At 41.0% G+C, this 22,500-nt stretch overlaps 3 protein-coding genes across 3 annotated transcripts in view; 1 reads left to right on the forward strand and 2 right to left on the reverse strand.

The window, feature by feature from the left end:
• Positions 1-14,469, forward strand: part of LOC140923486 (membrane-bound transcription factor site-2 protease-like) — a 22,423-nt gene extending 7,954 nt beyond the window's left edge. Inside the window, exons 4-10 of the mRNA XM_073373575.1 lie at positions 196-442; positions 1,213-1,384; positions 9,880-9,971; positions 10,591-10,669; positions 11,479-11,595; positions 12,212-12,287; positions 13,300-14,469. Of these exons, the coding sequence (XP_073229676.1) occupies positions 196-442; positions 1,213-1,384; positions 9,880-9,971; positions 10,591-10,669; positions 11,479-11,595; positions 12,212-12,287; positions 13,300-13,522 (1,006 nt within the window). The 3' untranslated portion in view covers positions 13,523-14,469. The remainder of the gene's footprint in view (positions 1-195; positions 443-1,212; positions 1,385-9,879; positions 9,972-10,590; positions 10,670-11,478; positions 11,596-12,211; positions 12,288-13,299) is intronic.
• Positions 6,418-8,142, reverse strand: LOC140923497 (uncharacterized). Its single transcript, XM_073373584.1, has one exon. The coding sequence runs from the start codon at positions 8,017-8,019 to the stop codon at positions 6,751-6,753; it is 1,269 nt and encodes a 422-aa protein (XP_073229685.1). The 5' UTR covers positions 8,020-8,142; the 3' UTR covers positions 6,418-6,750.
• A 6,775-nt stretch (positions 14,470-21,244) lies between the features above and the next one.
• On the reverse strand, positions 21,245-22,345 carry LOC140933094 (cyclic GMP-AMP synthase-like receptor). The gene has a single exon (XM_073382612.1). It carries the CDS (start codon positions 22,343-22,345, stop codon positions 21,245-21,247), a length of 1,101 nt encoding a protein of 366 aa, XP_073238713.1.
• Positions 22,346-22,500: the final 155 nt, after the last annotated feature.

Raw genomic sequence — 22,500 nt, forward strand, 5'->3', positions numbered from 1 at the left:
GATGAAACAACAACAACATGATATTAATTTGAGGAGGACTCGGAAAAAAAATCCGAGTCCCAGATGGGATTTGAACCCACGACCCTCCGTGATCTAGTCGGATGCTCTAACCACTTGAGCTACTGGAGACTCTATGGTGAGCAAGGGCCAATTTGTGGGTCTCGACTGGATAAGTCATTTCCTGTTTCTTTTCAGAGAGCAAGTTCGTGTGAATGGATTTGGTATGTTTTTCATGGCTGTTTACCCTGGTGCCTTTGTAGATCTGTACACTGAGCACTTGACTGTCATTTCGCCACTGCGTCAACTGAGAATCTACTGTGCTGGTGTGTGGCACAATGCAGTGCTTGTCTTAGTGGGATTACTGATCCTCTGGTGTCTACCTTACATTCTGCTTCCAGTTTATGTGACGGATCAGGGTGCTGTGGTATTGAATGTCTTAAAGGTTGGTCCATGCAAAGAGTGTTATTATATGCCACAAAATAACTGAGACAGTATGCGTGATCTAATAATTAGATTGTGTGTAGTACACTGTATCTTTAAAAAACTCGTGGTTTATTGTAATGGTAAACTCATAGAGAAAGGTATTCAGACCTTGAGCCATACACAAATCAGCCATTGAGCTGCAAATGATGATTTTGGAAAAGCTAAAAAACAGAGCAAGTTACTTACCCAGCCCTTCTCTCTTTTAAAATGATAATAATGATAATGATAATCTTTATTCAATTGATAAAAGACATATTGAAAGTTACAAATGTCATAAAAATTTAAGTTACGTTTTAAAAAAAATTGCAATTAAAGTAGAATCATACTACTGTGTGATAATTAAAGCATAGCCTATTTACAAAGTAGTTCTTAAAGCACTCAGTGTTAACTAAAGGCAGCTGAAATGTCTTTCTTTGAAACCTTTGAGAAGAGTCCTTTATAGCATTGGTTTCCAAATTTTATTTCTGAGTTTCACTATTCACATAGCTGGAAACCATTTTGCTTAAGTATGCGTGAGTGTTGTTATGTAATAATTAAGGTTTCTAATATCTGGAATACTCAAAGTCCATCTACAGTAGCAAATTCTGAAGATGGCCACAGTTGCAGTGGCATAAAAAATATAGTGATGACATTGATCATTATGATGATGATGATGGTGATGATGATGATGACGATTCTCTTTATATAAATATTAATACTTTTTATATATAATATATTTTTTATTTAAAGGAATCTCCAGTATATGGCAGCATTCAGCGTGGTGACACAGTTCTTTCACTGTATGGATGTCAAGTGTATAATAAACAAAACTGGAATGACTGTATCAGTAGAACTCTCAGCACACCTCAACATGGTTACTGTACAGACATGCTGACTGTCAGTAGGAAAAATTCTTCACAAGGTCAGACAGCTTATATAGTGGTCCTGAACTGGCAGTTATATAAATTTATAAATCATTGAAATTAAATCAATAACTATGCATATGGACTCATCATTGTTGAAATCCTGCTGTACTTGTTACAGGTCAAAATTTAATCCAGGTTAAAAGTTTTTAAGCTAGGTTGATTCTTGATTCCCTTTGTGTTGAAGCCAAAATTATTCACGAGAATTCAAATTGTGGATCAACAACCTAGGTTGAAAAATTTTAACCTGAATTTAATTTTGACCTGTAACATATACATGCAGTGTTTTAACTGCTATAGAATGTCTTAATGATGAGAACAACAGACCTTTCAGTCCTTGACATGCTTCTGAATGACAGTCTTCTCTTTGACTATCCAAGTTTGAATTTTATATCTCTTTGCTTGTAATATCGATTGTATTACAAAAAACTGCATTTGCTTTTTATGTTATTACTAGATTATGCAGTACCTTTAACTAGGGTATCTAAGAGATAGTAATGCTGCAGCACATTCTGTTGATACTGGCATTAGTTAGGCAGTGAGACTTAAAAGAATCGAAAAATGACAATTATTTGAATGTCCTATTTACATGTTGGAAAGTACTAGAATAATTACTATCAGTCTATAGAAAGAACTCGTGGGAACGTTGTTTAGAAAATGATCAAGTAGTTAGACTAGTTACAACTCTGGTTTTCCCACAGTGAATTGTAGGAAATAATAGAAATTCAGATTGTTTATCCATATATTTAATATATGGTACACGATATTGTAACGCCACGATTCCCAGTTAAAACACGGCGTTAAGAGAACAACACATGTTTAATCTACTACTCACTCGTCTTACAATCATTTCTTCGCACATGGTTATTACGCCATCTCACGTGACTTACTTAGAGGGGTACCCGCGGGGATTGCCTCGCGCTACACTACTCCCCCCCTACTTAAGCACTGTCCCAGTGCTGGTCCACTATTTCGCAGATCGTTTCCGAAAACAACTTCAATTAAACGCAACAGATCAAGTCTCAAATGTTCATTCATCAACGTGCCAAGCGTCTACAGTTCTTAGGTAATGAAAGGCATTAACTTATACTTGTCTAGTTGCCTAGACTGTCCTATAATGCTAATCAGTCCCTGAACATTTCAGGTTAATCAGTCACCCAAGTTCCGAATCGACTTGGTGGCTTCCGCTGCCTTGACGGTCTCCCACAAACACTTGAATAAATCCCAGGTAAACCTTGTACAGTCGACTCAGCTGTTTGACAGCCAACACCCGCCTGGTTAAGGTCATGTGCAACAGAGGTCGTCAATCTCGCACGAGGCTTAGGTTTCCTCACATCCTCAGGCTTGTCACCGCTATCATCCCCAATGAAATCAGCATTCTGGAGTCTCGGGGGAACATCATCCTTGTCTGCTTCCGTAGATTCCGTTTCGTCGCGCTTAGCTCCCTCTCTCACGTTAACCGGAGCTGACTGTCCCTCGTCGACGCAATTTGAATCCACAACCGATGTCTTTCTCCCCTCTCCTCTTGGGCTCGATAACCGCGTCTGCCTTTTCGGAATCCATCTCTCCAGTGGGGGTCCCAGGTAAGGCTTTAATCTGTCTGAGTGAACGACCTTAGGCTTGGCCTTTCGGCCCTTCTGAATACGGTACACCACATCCGATAGCACCGATATCACAAGGTAGGGTCCTTCCCAAGGACAGTCAAGTTTGGCGTTTCTCCCCTTCTTCCTCCGAACGTTATGCAGCCAAACAGAATCACCAATAACAAATGGTCTCCCAGAAAGCCGTTTGTCATAGTTCCGCTTCTGCCGTACAGCTGCCTTGTTCAAATGACGCCTGGCCAAATCATGCGCACTAGCCAATCTCTTTTGAACAGCTTGTGCATAGTCCGTCTTGAGTGGTGATGCATCAGGCGGTCTCTCAGTTATGACATCCAGGGGAACCTCCAGTTCCCTACCCAACATCAAGAGGTTAGGTGAAACCCCGGTTGACTCATGAACAGCACCACGATAGGCCATCATGCAAGTTGGAAGTTGTAGATCCCAGTCTGTCTGGTCTTGCTGGATCTTCCCACGTAACATTTCAATGAGGGCTCTGTTAAAACGCTCCACCTGTCCGTCAGACTGGGGATGCAGGGGAGTGGTGCGGGTCTTCTCAATGTCTAACAGCCTGCAGACTTCAGCAAACACCCTTGACTCAAAGTTAGTTCCTTGGTCGCTATGAAGCTGACGGGGTACACCAAAGCGACAAATGAACTCGCTCACAAGCTTCTCTGCAACAGTGGTGGCCTCCTGGTTGGGTATTGGATAACTCTCAGTCCATTTAGTGAAATAGTCACTAACCACGAGTATAAATTTGTTCTTTCGTGGGGTTTCTGGCAGTGGGCCAAGAATGTCAATCGCGATTCGTTCCATGGGAGCTCCCACCACGTACTGCTTTAACGGAGCACGACGTTTGCGTCCCCAGGTTTTCTTAGACCCACAGACATGGCACCTGGCGACCAATCTGTGAACTGCTGAAGTAAGTCCTGGCCAGTAATAACGAGATTGAAGGGCGCCTAGGGTCTTTCGTATACCACGATGACTTGCAGTCGTATGACTATGATGAGCTTCAAGGGCAGCCTGTCGAAGACTCTCGGGAAGAATGACCTGGTCAATAATCTGATCACCTCCGTCACTTTCCCATCTGCGGCAAAGTACACGGTTTCTGAAGAGCAGCCGGTCCCACTGTGACCACAAGGTCTTCACAGCACAACTCTGAGGCGACACATCTTCCCACAATGGTTTTTCTTTGCCGGCTTCCTTCCAACCAATAATAACCTTGAGATCAAAGTCAGCTTCCTGTTGTTCCCTCACGAAAGTTGAAGTCCAGGTTGGTTCTAACTTGACAGTGGCACAACGAGCACCAACAGGTTCTTCACAATTCACAGGTTGTTTGATGTCCTGGTAAGGGACATGCATCACGGTCTGAACACCCACATCAACAGATGACGCTTGCTCCTGTGACTTCCAACCCTTACACCACTTACAACGGACATCACATGGTCTACGGGAAAGTGCATCAGCATTCAGATGTCGCTGTCCTGGTCGATACTGGATCTCGAAGTCGAAAGTACTCAAGTAATCAATCCAACGTGCAAGCTGTCCCTCGGGATCTTTGGCCTGGACAACAAAACGCAAAGGGGCATGATCAGTTCGAATGCAGAATCTTGTACCTTGTAGGTAATGCCGGTGTTGCTTAACAAACTCAACGATTGCCAAGAGCTCACGACGCGTCACACAATAGTTCCTTTCAGACTTGGACAATGTCCGACTTGCAAACGCAATGGGTTTTTCGACCCCGTCCTGAAACTGTGACAACACTGCCCCAATGCCATGGTCTGACGCATCGGTGTCTAGCACAAACTTTCCCTCCCTAGTAGGGTAGGCTAGGACTCTACTGGACGTAAGTAAACCCTTCAGGCTGTCAAAAGCCAGCTGGCATTGCTCTGTCCAAGCAAATTCCGCCTTGGCTTCCGTTAGCTTGTACAACGGCTTAGCTATGGTCGAGAAATCAGGGATGAACCGGCGGTAATAAGAGGCAAGTCCAAGGAAACTTTTGACCTCCGTGCTGTTTTCTGGGGTGGGCCAGGTGCGAACTTGCTCCACCTTTTCAGGGTCTGCAGCAATGCCTTCTTCCGTGACCACATGTCCGAGGTACGAAACCCGTTTCTGGAAGAGAAAACACTTCTTTGGCTTAAGTTTTAGTCCTGCCCTGGCTAGTCGCTCGAACACCTCTTTCAACCGCTCTAATTCCTCTTCAAACGTGCGTCCCATAACTATCACATCATCAAGATAGATCAAACAAATCTTCCAATGTAGGCCCTTCAAAACAAGTTCCATCAGTCTGGCAAAGGTGCTGGGTGCGTTGCAGAGGCCGAAAGGCATCACGGCCCACTCATACAGGCCGCTCGAAGTTACAAATGCTGCCTTCTCCTGGGTGCCCGCATCCATCGCCACTTGCCAATAACCTGAGGCAAGATCCAAAGTTGAGAACCATCGGGAACCACTCAAAGCAGCAAGAGAATCATCAACCCGAGGCAAGGGGAAGGCATCCTTTATCGTCACTGCGTTAAGCTGGCGGTAGTCCACGCACAGCCTTTGGCTACCGTCCTTTTTGGTTGCTAGCACAACCGGAAAAGACCAGGGGCTGGACGATTCCATCACCTTGCCCTGCTGTAGGAGGTTAGTGACTTGTCCTTCTATCTCATCATGTTTCCACGGTGAAGTTCGCCGGGGTTGAATTCGGATTGGAAGAGCATTGCCCGTATCGATTCTGTGCTGGACCATGTGCGTGGTGCCTAAGTCCCCGTCTGAAATTGAGAACACATGCTGGTAATTGAATAGCAACCCCTGCAGTCTCTCAGTTTCACTGTCAGTTAAATTATCTGTGCTTCTCTCAAGTAGTTCCTGCAAGGCCTTCGGTAGAGTCATATCGACTGCTCCTTGTGACACATGTTCATTTATTACTCTAGCTTGGCCCATAGCACCGTCATGGTTCTCTTGATTAAGCTCTAGTGAGGTGACATCAGTAACTGGCTTAGCAAGGGCAATCACAGTCTCAGCAGCCAAATGAAACACTTCATTAGAAACATTGAAAACACGTAAGGGGACCACCCTGTCCTCCGTAACATCAACCAGAGTCCTTGCAACATAAAGTCCCTTTTGTTGCAAATGTGAGTTCAGACATGGTTCTAACAATCGCGTGCCTAATTGAGACGACTGTGGGTCTAAGTTAAATGAACGCTTGTGAACAAGGACGGGGACAATCACCTCAGTGTTAGGTTCAATCATAGTTGACCGTCGAACCATACATCTGGAACTAAGGGGTTGGTTCTTGAAATCAGAACAATCAAACACTTCGCCATTAATTGACAGTTGGTTTGTCGCAATGTCAATACGGGAATCAACTTGTGACAGGAAGTCCATACCCAAAATGCCCTCATCCTCAATCTCAGCAACAATTACATGCATTTGAAACTCGCTGTTACCGAGGCGCATGACAACATGTCCCACACCATAAGTTTTCGCTTGTTGACCATTAGCAAGAGCAATGGCAGAATTTTCTGAACTCAAACTGAACTTAACGCTAGCAGGTAAAGAATTATAAACCTCGAACGACAAAACTGAACGTGCGGCACCAGTGTCTATCAACCACATGACACGAGATCCTCCAAGAAAGCCTGGCAAGTAAAGGCCTCGTAACTTTTCATTAACATGTGACCGTTCCATGGGTGTATTAGGACATGTCATTTCCTGGTTTGGCAATTGCTGAGAGAATGCATTGTTCACATCAGTACCACTTGTGGGGCCAACATCACTCGCATTTAGGCATCCCCCTGGCCCGTGGGCGACACCCTGCGGCCGTTTCCCGAGCCCGGGTTGGCTCGGTCAAGTGACTTGTACTTTGGGCAGTTACGACGATAGTGGCCAAATTCTTTACAATTCCAGCATTGAACATTGCGGTTGGAGTAACGTGAAGGAGGTAATCGCTGTTGGCTACCAGAGGTGTTCAAAGAGAGCGACTTGGAGAGCTGCTGTATCTGCTCAACTAACTGTTGCATAACAACTTGCTGAGTCTCCTGACGTTGTTGTTGCACTCGAATGTCAGAACGTAACATATCCAGCTGAGCTTTAAGCAAATCAGGCTCTTTATCAACTTCATCCACAGAGCGAACATGAAGAGGGCTTCTCCGCTCATCTCCATCCAAGAGACGAAACGCCTCAAGTTCACAAGCCAGCGACAGGGCGTCATCTAAGGGGCGAGGTTTATCTCTACGTAATTTAAGCCTGTCGTCTCGATCCTTGAGTGCATCAATAAAGTGCTGGACGGCAAATCTTTCTTGAGTGACCGGAGATAAGTCCTGATAAGCTAAACTTGACAGAGAGCGAATATCTGCAGCAAGAGCTTGAACACTTTCGTTTTCCAGTTGGCGACGGTTATGAAGGCGCACTTGGTGTAACTCACGCTGCTTTTCAACACCAAACCGAAGCTCCAATTTTTCAACAATTTTGGCGTAAGTTCGACAATCGCTATCAGACATACCATTAAGCACCTTTTGGGCTTCTCCTCGAAGGCCTGCAGCAAGAAATAGAGCGGCTTCTTCTTGGTTCCAACCATTAACAACAGAGCAACGCTCAAAGTGTTTCAAATAATCACGTAGCGACTGAGTACCATCATAATCCGCAGGATTTTTAATAGGCTTGCTTAACTTCGGGCGGTGTGTAAACAAATCAGTGGAGTAAGTATCCTGTTGACTCTCCGATGCGAACGGGTTTTTGGAGCGAAATCGGTGACTTGCACTGCTATCATGTACTGACGGATCCAGCGGCGATGCAAACAAGCTCGCTGATAGAAATCGCCGACCTGGACTCTCCACATGCATTGATGAGTCTACAGATGAAACAGACTCTGATGTAAATGGGTTTCCCGCTTTAAAAGGATTAGCTGGCGTTGAGCAACTCATTCCTTTAAATCCTGAATCCACAAGTGAGTTTTCCGCCATTGCAAATGGGCGAGACCACGATAGCAAACACACGAAGAGACTTTGGATGAAAAACAACGGAGGGCGATGAAACTCAGTCACGCAAACCATGAAAATATCGCCATTGAACACATATATCCGTGAAGTTCGTCTTTGTTTACCGCTGCCACCAGTGTAACGCCACGATTCCCAGTTAAAACACGGCGTTAAGAGAACAACACATGTTTAATCTACTACTCACTCGTCTTACAATCATTTCTTCGCACATGGTTATTACGCCATCTCACGTGACTTACTTAGAGGGGTACCCGCGGGGATTGCTTCGCGCTACAATATTTTCTCTGGAAACACAATACTTTTCTTGCTGTTTGTTGTACTTTATTAAGTAACAGTTATTTAGCTATATATTTATAGAAAACAACAACACAAAAAAACGGCACAAAAAAGAAAGAAGGAATAAAGAATTCGGTGGGACTCGAACCCTGCACCTTCGGCTTGACGCGACTACACCTAACCACTGCACCACAGAGGCTGATTACGTAATCTTCAGGAGAAGTCTTTTATTTTATTCCTTTTCCATGAAACTTCTGCCGGCAAGATGATCGCCAGCCGCATTAACCGAGCTATTAACAGTGAAAAAACAATGTAAACGCATATTCCATGGCAATGAATGAAAGAAAAAACATAATTATGCTTTTCAAAACGCCGATACACGTCCTCGTCTGCAAAGTAGGACACAAAACATATGTTTTGTTATCTCGATTTCCGCTGTTATTTTGAAGCGAATGGTCAAAATCACATCCACTTTCGGCTCAAACAGTTTCTTAAGAATAGCACTGCGTGACATTTTCTCACTTTCACATCACCTTCTAGCAAGCTGGAATTTGTATATCCCCCCGTGTTGCGGAGTCGAAGAGCAAATGCTCATCTTCTCGTCAGGTTTAACACCTGGATGAGTCAAAGGCTCTTGAATTGAAATCCAATCCCCAAGTTAACCATCGTACTCATCTGAAAGACTCCTGCGTGTCTGAAAATTTGGTAAGACCTCTAACCGTGCTGTAGAAAATTTGCCACATAGAAAACTCTAAGTCTGAGCAGCGAACAATGCACTCTCTCACCCACCGAACTTCCCTGTGTTTTTATTTGAGTTGTTCGTGGCGCAATGCACTCTGGTTAAATGCAATGCATTGTGGTAAAAAGTGATGAATTCGAGAATTCGTCCCCCCTTATATATTTCCTTTAAATCCTGATTATGTTGCTGCTCGCTCCCTTCGGTCGCTCCGCAGCAATAAGTATTCCGTTTGGTTAGTATGGGCCCTATGATAATAGTTTCCTCTTCACTGTCTGTCTCCATTAATCAGGATTGTCGATGATTGAAGGCTAGTGGCTGGGGGCTTTCCCTGGCTATTAGATATCTCAGTCTCAGCTACTTTGGTAAAAACACAATAGAGTGATTTTCGTATGACCTTGAAAAATGGTTTTGGTAAGTGTTTGTTATTAATTTGTTTTATCAGCCAATGGATGACAAGATCAAAACATGGACTCTTCGTTTTCCAACCCTAATATGGAGAAGGCATTGTTCGATAAGCCAATCGTGTTGCAGCGGGTTGCAGTATGACGTCAAAGCGAAGTAATTCGATTGATTTCTAGAAAGTTCTCGGCAATGAAGTTTTTCACTCGAGCGTTTACTTAACCAACCAAAAGCCACGTGCATTTGTATCTGTTCGATAAACCAGTCAAATCGCTCTATTTCCATTCTTTTGTTGTTTCTGTTTTTTTCGCGTGTTTTCAGTTCAAGGTCATACGAAAATCGCTCTAATTGTGGAGTAAAGACAATAGAAACTGAAAATTTATTCTGTTCTCCCATTTCCCTTCCTAGGTCATATTTTTAAATTTACATGTAGTGACACTCCTGATGATAAATTATAACTTACTCAGTGGTTCCAGTAATTATCATTAAATATCTTTAAGGTGGATTTTACAATGGTGAAGTGTATGACTGTTGCCAGAACTCAACGTCATCAAGGTTCTGTTTTAAATACCAGTCTCTTAGCCATTTAAAGGTACATTATGGAACATTAACTTTTCAAGTATCTAATTTCAATTGATGAACTATAAAATACCATACATGAACTTGGACTATGTAATATTCACAGAATGTACAGTACTCCATTTTCAATAAAGTTTAGTAGTATGGTTTTTGAAGTCATTGTGTCCAGAAGGACTATTTAATTCCTTTAATAATTATTGTCATTCGCACTTTGAAAGTTGTTGACACCAATAGTTTTCTTCAGTTGATTTTCGGCCCAGCAAAGTTTGAAAATATGCAAAACTCTCTCTTGCAACAAGCCCATCAAAAAGTGCTATGAAAACTATATGCCCCTGGGCCTGTTTTTGAAATTTTGTTATATTTGTGAGCACTGTTCAAGGCTGTGCTTTACAAAAAAGTAAAGGGATCCTGTTGCTCACAAACTGTAAAATGCAAGGTGTCTGGCATATGATTTTCATGAAGATACTAAGATTTCCTAGTCATCAAAGAGCAAAAGTAAGACACCAGGGACCATCTAGCACCTTTAGAGCACAGCTCTGCACTGTACCCAGCCTTTCTTGATGATATATATTTATGTTTTTTTGTTGTTTTTTGTTTTTGTCATTGTTGTTGCTGTTATTTTTGGGTTCAAGGGATATGCATGTCTTCCGGCAAGAAGCACCATGCAGTCAAGGCAGCTGTGTGATATACCTACAGACTGTGATGGACCAGGTAAGCACCTTGAATGACAGCTGACACCAAGACATACAATGTACTAAGATTTATTAAAATCTACAATTGATGGCAAAATTGTTCAGACATTGTCGTCCAATGGGGCAACCTCGCAGAAGAAAACAATCCACTCCCCTCCCCCTTCCCTCCATTCAAAATTGGGGTGTTTGTTGTGTTGTGCAGGTGCAAACAGCATCACAACATTGCATGGAGGGGGAGGGGAAGGAAAAGCGTTTTCCTTTTTTAAGTTGGCAAAAAGTCAGAGAGGCCCTTCAGAGAAAAGAGTCTCTAGTAATTTTGTCCCAGATTGTAGCCTCATATATGTTTAATTGAACCTTTCTGTGATCTGATTTCTCACACGTGCACAACAACAGAAGGATGCAAAAGTATAGAGCGCTTTGAAGAGGTGAATGTGCCAAGAGTTGCTTTTTGAAAACTAAAACTTGATAAATAAACCCTTTGGTGTTCAGTTTTTGGCAACAAAATAAACAGAACAAAACAAGTCCTTGGCGAAACGACATTCTAAGCACCAGGCCATTTCTTGAATCTTTTTAATGTGTTGTGCCTACGTACTTTTAGTGTGCTACTCTTAGTATCATTGTTTTTCTTTGATTGTTCTTTTTTTTTACAGGACTGTGTTTAAATTAGATCCACGCTAAACCAGATGTTCCTGTATAAATAAATATATAAATAAATAATTATATATAAATTATAAACTGTTTAGTCTAGTCCCTAAACTTGATTTCACACATTGTGTAAAATAGTGTTATTTTGCAATTAATGTTTACCATTACATGTGCCAATTCCAGGGGACAAAGTGTGTGTTCATCCATCTTTGGATAACTCCAGCCGCCTTCTAAGAATCATACGAAGTAAAGGCTCAGATGTGCTGTATGTGGGTGATCCTCTGCTACTTCAGTACACAGGTAAAGTAAGAAAAGGCTTTATAGACCTTTGAACCTTCATCACAGGGTATTTATAGAGATCCATTTATGGTTGATCCTCTATGTGTGGCCACCTCTCGTAAGCGATCAACCACATATCCAAAACACCAAAATTTTCCCAGTGAAATCGCTAAAATTTGCAACAAGGAATAGTCTGCTCTGACAAGTAATTAATTGAGCAGAGCGAGTTCCTCTTTCTCTGACTACTGACAAGAGGTATAATCCATTAACACTCGCTTCATCCGGGCTAAATAATTATAAGTTTTTCTTCGGAATATGTGTACTTTTGGAATCCTTATTGCAGTTTTGACAAGTGTCAATGTATTAAACATGACAGTGTTTTATATGCTAACATGTTCAGGGAAATGCTCATGTGAACCCAAAAGAAGTTTGTAGACCATGCAAAAGGAGAACATGAAAGTTACTGGTGTTCTGTTTAATTTTTTTTTTTTTCTGCCGGCTACCTTTTAGCATTTTAGCCAGTGTCAGCAATGAGAGTTTTTTTTTATTAAACAGTGTATTGAGTATATTCTTTTATTGCACAGTTTAACTCAACTAAACTGCAGCTGGGTACATGCATCTGGCTTCTTTTTTTCAGTGGGAGTCATAAATTATCAACGGCGGAACACGCTTCTTCCTATGGAACTTCCAAATATGGTAGAAATGTTTTTAATGTATCCTTTGGATTCAAGAATAATAGTTATATTTTAAACTCAAGGGTGGGATGGCAATGTATTCTGGGTTAAAGTGATGGGGAGATGCAGTTGGGCAGTGTTAAATTTTTATTGTCTATGTTTTTTTTTAATACCATTTGCAGTAATTTTTTTTTTCCGTTCTGGCAATCAGTTCCACCAACAACAACCAAATTTTTTTTTTTTAAAGAAAACAAGTTTTCTAATAGCATATTATTTTCCCATATTTAATAATATGCTTAGCAATTGAATGAAATAACTGAAAGTGTTTGTCTGTATGACCTATCACTATAACTGGTGAAAATAAAAACCCTGATACATGTATGTTCCACTTGAACAATAATCAAAGGGAAGGCTTTTGTGAACTGTCCAAATTTACATACAATGTCTGGTCTCATCAGTTGTGTAGCTGGTTAATGTTTAAGTGCTGAGGAATCAAGCCAATGCCAGCTTTGCAACATCTGGGTAGAGATGTCAATCTTTTGACTCAACTTCAGCTGCATTTATGTGTGTCCAACATGTCTAAAATAGTCCATTTTCGAGTTCGCGATGACCGCTGAATTAAAGAACTGAAGACGCATTTTTTACAGCGTTAGCCTCCATCTGAAGTAATATTGTACACTTGCTTGCCATAATCTCAGAATATGTTACTTCACGTCGAGGCTAACCCTGTATGAATTGAGCATTTGAACATTTTTTATTTTTATATCACCAGCACAAATTCACTGCACTATTTTTTAGCGCACATAGCACGAGCACAGCACATATCTGCTGAAGATGGGCTGTACTGCCCTTTGCGGATCAGACATTTAGATTTTAGATTTAGATGAATGTGTCGTTAATGTTTGTATTCAGCGGTAATTTTTAATTCGAAACTGGACTATTGATTGGTTTTAGTTTTACAGCTGCCCTGAGCTAAGAACCATTCCACACAATGAAATGAAAGCTTTAAGTTATAGGAAGCCATTTGTTTTTTGTCCTTGACTTAATTAAGATATTTAGTTTCTTTATCTGGGGCTCTAGCTCTGCTTAACATGGTTCCTTGTTATTCACTAGATGGACAGTGGGCGTTATTTGCTTTTGTAGATCATACTCTTACAACATACATCCCTCATGAAGATCAAAGAAATATGCTCTGCAATGTCATTCTTACACTTGGAACGCTGTTACTTGCAGCAAATATAATGCTGGCACTGTGGACATTAGGGAGCATTTAACGACAACATTTATCAATAGATTTTTGTAACCATTACATTTATTTATTCTCAACAGAGACTAAAGACTAAAGATTATTATAGTCCATTCATTTATTCATAATTTTAGATGTACGCACATCCGAGTTTTTTCGAAAGCAGTGAGTTCGTAAATAAATCCTCTACCTTTTAATGATACTCTATAATTATCTGATCATGTCTTGACAGTGGAAGTCTGTACATCAACCAACCCAGTCTTATTACGGAATGCCGCTTAACATTGTACATTCTGTAATGCGGCAACCCTTATTCATGTCCTACAATTTTAATGCATTAGAACTAGGTTCATTGTTTTCCACTGCGACGGCTGGGTTGTGCGAAACCTTTGTGCGTGAGTAATGTTGCTTTTACCTTCTGGTGTGACAAAACAAATATAAAATAGATTCAAAAACCGTAAATTTATTGTTGCTCTGTCAGAGCAGATTTACTTCTACAGAGAGCCGACGATGAAATTATTCTAATTGCATTAGAATAGGTGAATTATTTACTTTCTCAAGTTATGTGAACGAGCTAAATTGTCTTGTGTCTGGTACAGCAGGCTAACAGCACTCATAAGTATTGACTGGTTATTATAGGAAAAAATTGACTGCAATTAACTGTTAAAAAATGAAAAGAATTCGTTTTATGGCTAACATATTTTTTTATTTACTTCTTCATTCAACCGAACTTGCCGCTAGAGCGTTTATTACTGTTAGTATTTTGTTCTAGGTCATGTACGACCGTACGGTTGTGCAGAAGGATCGGGATATTTGTTGATAACAGGTCTCTTTTTGTAGCTTTTTACCGAAATTTTTTAGTGAAGTGCATTAACTGAAAAAAGCGACAAGGAGTTGTCAGGATCCTTAGATATGCCTGCACCATGCAGAGTCTAAATACTATTCCCAAAACAAATAAAAGATTCCAAACGAGAAGTAATATTGAATTGTAGTTTGTGACCACTGACTTGTCATCAGTGACAGGTAGTGCAATGAAAAGGTTACTGCGGGCAGTGACAGGGAAAATGACTGCTTCCTCAAACAAAACAGTACTAAGGTAGTACAAGCAACTACAGGTTAAATGTGATCAAGTAGTTGATGTTTAAACTGTTCCACGTTTTTTTTTTTTTGTACGTTAACTTTGTGCAGGTAGTTGCAAGTTAACTGTGTTATCTTCAAACATCAGACAATTGATAAGCAAAGGATGAAAATACAGACTGAACAATGCGAATTACTCCCAAAAAGATATAACACTTTTGTTGTCTTTTTATTAGTCTAATGTTGAAAAGCGAAGAATCGAACGCTTGCTGCACGATAAGCTTGCCGAATACATTGCAGCCATCGGCCCTTGAAGACTCCGTTTTTCATTTAAAGAAATATATCAGGGGCACCCAACGACTGTTTTCTGTAAAATATTTGTTTGGAGAAGCAAATATTGCCTCGAATTTTGTATTACTTGAGAACGACTAAAAATTTCTAAATGGCCGTTCCATTCACGTACAATTTTCGACGCTTATCTAATAAATTCCTTACGAATTTCCCAAGTTTAATTGTTCACATTTCACTGCCCAGGTTAGGCTATTTTTCGTACAAAAAAAGGAAACCTAAGAATTTTGGATTCACAAATGTGACAGAGAGAGGAATAAGAAAAATTCTCACTTTCGTTATACGTTAAATTACATCTACAATTTTCGGGAAAATAATGCTGAAGCCCTTGTAAATTCGAAGACATAGTTCCTCTAGGATGACCGAACGGGTACAAATTTTATAGCGCCTCTTAAAATGCATTTCTAGAGATCTAAAAGTACTCTGAATAGCCTAGAAAGCGTTTTCAATGTATTTAACAGGAAACCGTCGTTGTGTGCCCCTGATGTTTTCAGTATGTAGCTTGCGTGTTCCTTCTCTACCTTTTTTTTTGTTCCCACCCCTCCAGTCCAGACAACGATTTTACAGTCCGCCAGACTTCGAGAAGGCCACTCGGGTCGGGTGTTAATGACTCATAGAATGATATACTCTTGAAGAGTATAACGGAAATCAGTTTGAATTGTTTCGTCTAATTATAAACGAACAATTTTGTTGAATGAGGAAGTTAAGAAGCAGTAAAGGGAACACGTTTTGCTTTACTGCTAGTCATGTATGTAACCAGCGCTCAGGCGTTCTTTATCGCGCTCCCATTTATGAAAAGAACGTCTCTGCCATCGCAGAACACATTATACAGAACATTTTCACAATGGCCTCATTCGACACACTAATTGCAACTAGAATTTCCGTTTCTTGTTTACGTCTGGAACTTTGCGAGCCAAACTTTTAAATTTGTATTGTCGGTGATAGACAAGAAAACAAAAAAAGGGAAGAGAACTTAGTAGTTGTAGTCAAATGTCATCGTCCTACAAACTTCGCCGGCATGTGTGGCGAAGTCAGTCTAGATCCAACTCCGGTATTTTGATGTGGTCAAGTTTACGTCGTAACCCCTCCTTGGCATGAACAAAAAACTGGCTTACATAACCAACAATAACTGACGTTAATACTGATTGAGAGAACAAGGACATGAATTCCTTAAGGCGCTCTTTGAATACTGCTCTCCCTCGATCACTTCCCTCTTCCCGGGTTATAGCAGCAACATCACTAAAGTATCGAGGTGAATTGTAATCACGAGGAAGTGCTTTGAGAAGATCTGAGAAACCCTTTCCGATATAGCCCCTTTCGTCAATGTAATCTGTAACGGTCTCCATTATGTATTGGCAGGCAGCTTCATGAACTGCTATTTTGACTGGGTTGGCCACGTCACCGTGGTGTTCCCGTTCAAATTTCTTCTTTTTGTCCCACGTTCTGAGGAAGAACTTGAGAGCCAAACTTTTCTCTTCTTCTGGAAGATAATCAATCAGTTGAATGAAAACAGATTGGAACGCATCCCATTCTCGAACGAGCTTAACATAGACGTCTTCGTCTAGGTCTAATCTATCTAGGTCAGTGATCTGGTCATAAAACTTGGTTCCTACGTCATCCGAGGCTCCTGTAGGAAGGTCATCAATGTTAACGAACAGTTTATTCCACAACGCAGTGAGATCTTTTCCAGCAAAAGCTTCAGGCAACAAGAATTCCAGTACATCTACCACTTCTAGCACTCTGATCTGTCTTGTCGTTTCTCTAACTTCTCCCCGTGTGTGCGGCGTCATCTTCAAACCCTTCGACACTACGAGACTCAACATGTTTTCCACGATGAACTGTCGCAACTTGTTCTTGTGATCAGTTGTGGACAGTAGATTGTATCCTGACAAAAAGAAATTCTTGATATCTCCATGCATAATCCCCTGCAAAACGACATCTAAGGTGTCTTCTACGAGCCAATACTCCTTTCCCTTGGACTCCGCTCCCGCTGCAAAATACCGGGATAGCAAGACGCTCTTGAAAATGTAAGACGGAACCAATGATGCGTCCAAATTGAGCTCTTTTGCGGCCTTATCCCTCACGTACTTTAGTACTCTGTAACATGCTTTAAACCCGTCAGGAGTATCGGACAGGATGTTTCTCTCGACAGTGGAGAATGAAATGCGCCACATATCAAAACCCGCTGGAACGACGTGAAAACCAGCCTTTTCAAGATATCCACTGGCTACAGTCTGTGGAAGTTTTTCTGACAGCCCTACTGGAAGATTTGAAATGGCGTATTCCAGCGCTAGCGTCAAATCAACACTTATTAATAATCCACTGTAACTGCTACCACCGTGCCATACAACTTTTATTGTCGTAGCTGGACCGTGTGATTCTATGTCCATAACCTCAGACTGGCGGCCCTCGCCTCCAACTAAACCAGTGTACACAACTCCCCACGCTCCTTCCTTATGACGTAGTTCTTGTATAGTCATTCCTTTTGGGACATCTATGGTACTCCAAGATTCGTTGACTAGCCTTTTGAAGTGGTGGCATAGCTTATTAGGGCTGAAGAAGCCTTGTTCATCTGTAAATTCCCTCCATTTCTCATCTTGCTGATTGAGTCTCGCGTATCCTGGATTATTTTCGCAGCGAGAAAGGCAGAGTTTGTTGTTGAGATAGTCGGCTCTAACCATGAAGTCAAACTCGTCAGGTTGATCCACTTTTACTCCTTCGTAAATACTTCCGCTCTTGATCAAAGTGCTCTTGAAGCGTTCGTCGCGCTTTTCAACTTATAACTGAATGCTGGATACCAGCATTTCGTGTTTCTGTCGAATAATTCCGGCTTCGTTGTCATCTTTAAACTTTGCTTGCCTTTCAAAACTTACAATCTGATGCATCGTGGTGTTGAAGTTGTTAATTACCGGCAACGTCTACAGCAAAATGCGCATATCTTTGATCCTTTCCCCGTTTTTATCAGGGGTGCATTTTTTCTGTAAAACAAAACTGTTCAGGAATGTTTATTACGTTTTTTATGAACAATCATAGCAAAGAACAGGGATACGCGAGAAAGCCAAGAAACCACAAACCAATTAACGTTGTTGCCTGCGGCTTAAGATTTCCTACGCCTGATGGGTTTTTCCTTGCAATACAATATTAACAGTGATTTACAACTATGATTTTGCAAAAATATTTTGGAAATTTCTTTTGATGGTTTTTTAAAAAATCGCGTTTTCAACCTAAATAAATGTTAATTTGTAGGAAGTATTTTTCTCGCCATTTCTTTCACACTGTGACCCGCACTTGTTCCAGGACACATTGATGGTCACTCTTGATTTGAATTGTGTAGGAACATGGTCTAAAATACGCCTCCAGCGGATTGATGGTGTGGCCATTTGAGGGAATTCTTACATGAAATGCAAGACATTTGAATCAAAATTGTATATTGGGAAATAATTTAATAAAAGAGGAAGGAATAAAAAATTGATTTAACTCCGAAACCACTTCCCTAGCTTGTTGTCTTGAAATGGTATAGTTCTTACTCCTTGTCGAGAAACTTTTTCACTGATTTAAGGATCGCACCCGTGGACAAGTCAAAGCCGCGGTTTGCAAGCTCAATTAGCCAATCTGCGAGCCGGGTTTTCATCTTTTTTTGACAAAACCGGAGAAGGGCCTTTCCGACGGTCAAAGGTCACTCTGCCATTTTGTCTGACCTGAAGTGCTGATTTCTTCATGCGCAGTCCCCCTATTTGGGCTTCTTTTCTAGCACTAATTGCTCCCTCTTTCACATCTCTCAATCCTTTTGAGCAGTTTTTCAGACCTTTGCAACCCCATTCTAGCAGTCACAACTGGGGGTTTGGATGAGAATTCCCCGTTCAACTCCGACGCTTCCGAATAATACAGTCATGCGAAACAAGCTGTGCACAAGAAATCAATTCGCCTCGGAATGACTGAAGAATATTTTCATAAGGAGTTGAGTAAAATTGCATTATACAGATTATGTTTTATATCCTAAGCTTTAATTATAGTCATATATAGGAAATAAATCTTGTCGGGATAATGTACGCTGCTAATTCATCGATTCTGTACAGCGAACAAAAAACTGGCCGGATACTGGGCACCTGACATCAATACCTAGTGAATGTTTCTGGCCTCGGTTATACCAAACAAATTGAATTTCAAGAATAATTAATGATTTTTCTGACAACTGGCCGACTTCTTTAAGTATCTTCACTTGAAATTTAAACAGTTTCTTTGAAAATACCACATATTACAAACCCTTATTTGAACAGCACTAATTTTCCTGTGCATTAAACAGCGTAAATATTAGCCGCAAAAATTGAGCTTTTGTTTTAAGTGGCCTGGTACTGAGCAACATACTGTACCCTTTTGAAGATTTATTAAGCGACAATTTTACCTATTTGATCACGGTTGTATTATATGGGGATCCTGCTCCAAGAAGAACTCTGATTTTTTAGAACGATTAAAAGCAAAGCTATGAGGACTATATACGGCAAACCACCTGACTTGTTCACTGGGACTTTTAACGCTATCTAGTAAGCGAAGATTTATACGTCTTGAGCTAGGTAAGTGTTCAAAATTGTTAACAATCAGCTAAGTTCCTACGCAACTTATTTGTCCCAAATTGCATGACGAAAAATCATGTAAGTACTTGTTGCGTTCCGGCGAAGAGGATCGCATGTTATTCGAGTCGTTTTTTTTTTCCTTTGGGACTTTCTTTGTCCCGCGGTTTCGTTCTGTACACCATAGGATTTCGGTAAACACTTGTTTGCGTACTCCAAACCGCCCTTTTGCACCTTTTGTGACTATTAATATTTTTTATTCTCAAGAGAGACTAAGAATCAACAGATTACTACAGTCCATTTTACTAAATCATACACGCCTATTAGAGATTTTTTAAAAGCAGTGGTTTCCTAAAAACACTCTTTTACTTGTCAACTATACTTATTTGACATTGAATTTCGCATGTCAAGCAAATATCTAGCCTGTCACGTGACATCCGCCCTCTACTACACAGGCCAACCAGCAGATATCGTTTTAGGACAGTATTTTGCTGAACATCTTGCATCGTATAAGTCTGGAACAACCCTGATTCATGCCCCAAAGTTCCTCGATTGAAATTTTTCTTTATCCTCTCATTCAGGTTTTCTTTATGCTACAATAGTTGCTTCTCCAACTGCGATGATCTTCTTCACATTTGATTCTTGATTCTTCGTTCCGCAATTCTGATATGTCATTATGATATTTTTCGGGCAATTATGACTACGATAAATTTCGTTAAAGAAGCGGTATCGCACAAAAAAGCTTTGGCTTTACTGCCAGTGAAACGTATAAACCTGAGATGATCTGTTCGCCACGCCTACATCTATGAAAAGGACTCCTCATCCTGGAACGCCTACAGTACATTTTGATAATAGCGTCATTTGACATAATATACCACCAGTATTTCAGTTTCGTATTTATGTTTTGAACTTAAAAACCAAAATTAATGCTGGTTTAGACAAGAAAACAAAAAAAGTCGGAAATAAACTGGTAGTTGCAGTGAATGAAGGATTTTGGCTTTAATCGAGATCTACCTCCGGTATGTTGATGTAGTCAAGTTTGCGTCGTAGCACGTCTTTGCTATGAAAGAATATTTGGCTAAGATAGCCAACAACAACTGACGTTAATACTGATTCAGGGACCAATGACATGTACTGCTTAACGCGATCTTTGAATACTGCACGTCCTCGATCACTTCCCTCTTGTAAGGTTATATTGGCAATATCCCGAAGAAATCCAAGGGATCTGTAATCAGGAGGAAGTGCTTTGTGAAGGTTTGAATAACAATTTGCTGCAGTATTGCCCTTTCCGTCAATGTAATTTTCAGCGTACTCCACGATATGTTCACAGGCAACTTCATGAATAGCTAATTGCTGAATGGGGTGGGCAAGGTTATCCTTATGTTCCTGTTCAAATTTCTTCCTTTTTTCCCAGGTTCGGATGTAGAACTTACGAGCCAAAATTTCCAAGTCTTCTGGAAGGACAGCAATCAGTTGGTCGAAAAGATATTCCAACGCAGACCATTCTTGAACGAGCTTTTCATATACATCTTCATCGAGGTCTAACCTATCCAGGTTAGTAATCTGGTTAGAGAACTTGGCTTCATAACTTTCTTCAGAAGGAACATCATAAATATTAACAAACAATTTTTGCCATAACGCAGCAGTATCTCTGCCATTAAGACCTTCAGACAATAGGAAATCCAGGATATCTACAATTTCTAGCACTCTGATTTGCCTTTTCCTTTCTCTAACTTCTTCTTGAGTGTGTGTCATCTTCAAACCCTCACGAGACTCAACATGTTTTCCACGATGATCTGTCGCAACTTGTTCTTGTGGTCAGTCGTTGACAGCAGATTGTATCCTGACAAAAAGAAATTCTGGATATCTCCATGCATAATCCCCTGCAAAACAGCACCTAAGGTGTCTTCTACCTGTTCGAGCCAATACTCCTTTTCCTGGGACTCCTCTCCCGCTGTAAAATACCGGGATAACAAGACGCTCTTTAAAATGTACGATGGGACTAAGGATGCGTCCAAATCAAGGTCGTTTGTGGCACTGTCCCTCACGTACTTTAAAACTCTGTAACATGCTTTAAACTCGTCAGGAGTATCGGACAGGATGTGTTTCTCGGCAGTGGCAAATGAAATGCGCCACATATCAAAACCCGCTGGAACGACGTGGAAACCAGTCCTTTTAAGATACCCACTGGCTACAGTCTGTGGAAGCTGGTCTGACAACCCTACTGGAAGCTTTGAAATGGCGTATTCCAGCGCTAGCGTCAAATCAACACTTATAAGTAAACCCCTGTAACTGCTACCACCGTTCCATATCACTTTTATTGTCGTAGCTGGGCCGTGCGATTCAATGTACATAACCTCAGACGGGCGGCCCTCGCCTCCAACCAGACCGATGAACAAAGGTCCCCACGGTCCATCTATGTCGCCTTGGTCTAATTCTTGTATGGCCAGTCCTTCGGGGACGTCTATGGTTCTCCAAGATTCGTTGACTAGCCGTTTGAAATGGCGGCACAGCTTACTAGGGCTGAAGAAGCCTTGTTCATCTTGAAATTCTTTCCATTTCTCATCATCTTGACCGAGTCTCAGGTATCCTGGGTTGTTTTCACAGGGATAAAGGAGAGATTTGTTAGTGAGACAGTCGATTCTGACTTTGAAGTCAAATTCGTCAGGTCGATGAACTTTTACCCTTTCGTATACACTTCCGATCTGGATCAAAGTGCTCTGCAAGCGTTTGTCGCGCTTTGCAACTTGTACCTGAATGCTAGATACTAGCCTTTCGAGTTTCTGTCGAATAATTTCGGCTTCGTTGTCATCCTTAAACCTTGCGCTTCTTTCGAAATTTTCAATAATCTGATGCATGTTGGTGTCCTCAGTAGGTTGTTAACTATACAACGTCGAAAAGCAAAATGCACATACGTTTTTCTCTTTTTAATTTTGGCAGGTCCAATGGATCATTAATCGATTTAATGGACTCACGTGAGCAATTACAGTGTATAGTATCAAAGGCTTGTAGA

Source organism: Porites lutea, chromosome 1 (genome assembly GCF_958299795.1).
Source record: "Porites lutea chromosome 1, jaPorLute2.1, whole genome shotgun sequence".
In the NCBI taxonomy this organism is placed as follows: Eukaryota; Metazoa; Cnidaria; class Anthozoa; order Scleractinia; family Poritidae; genus Porites; species Porites lutea.

Bases quoted from the DNA above. Each gene is read 5' to 3' on its own strand.
- LOC140923497 (XM_073373584.1), bottom strand. From the start codon at position 8,019: ATGGTTTGCGTGACTGAGTTTCATCGCCCTCCGTTGTTTTTCATCCAA.
- LOC140933094 (XM_073382612.1), bottom strand. From the start codon at position 22,345: ATGCATCAGATTATTGAAAATTTCGAAAGAAGCGCAAGGTTTAAGGAT.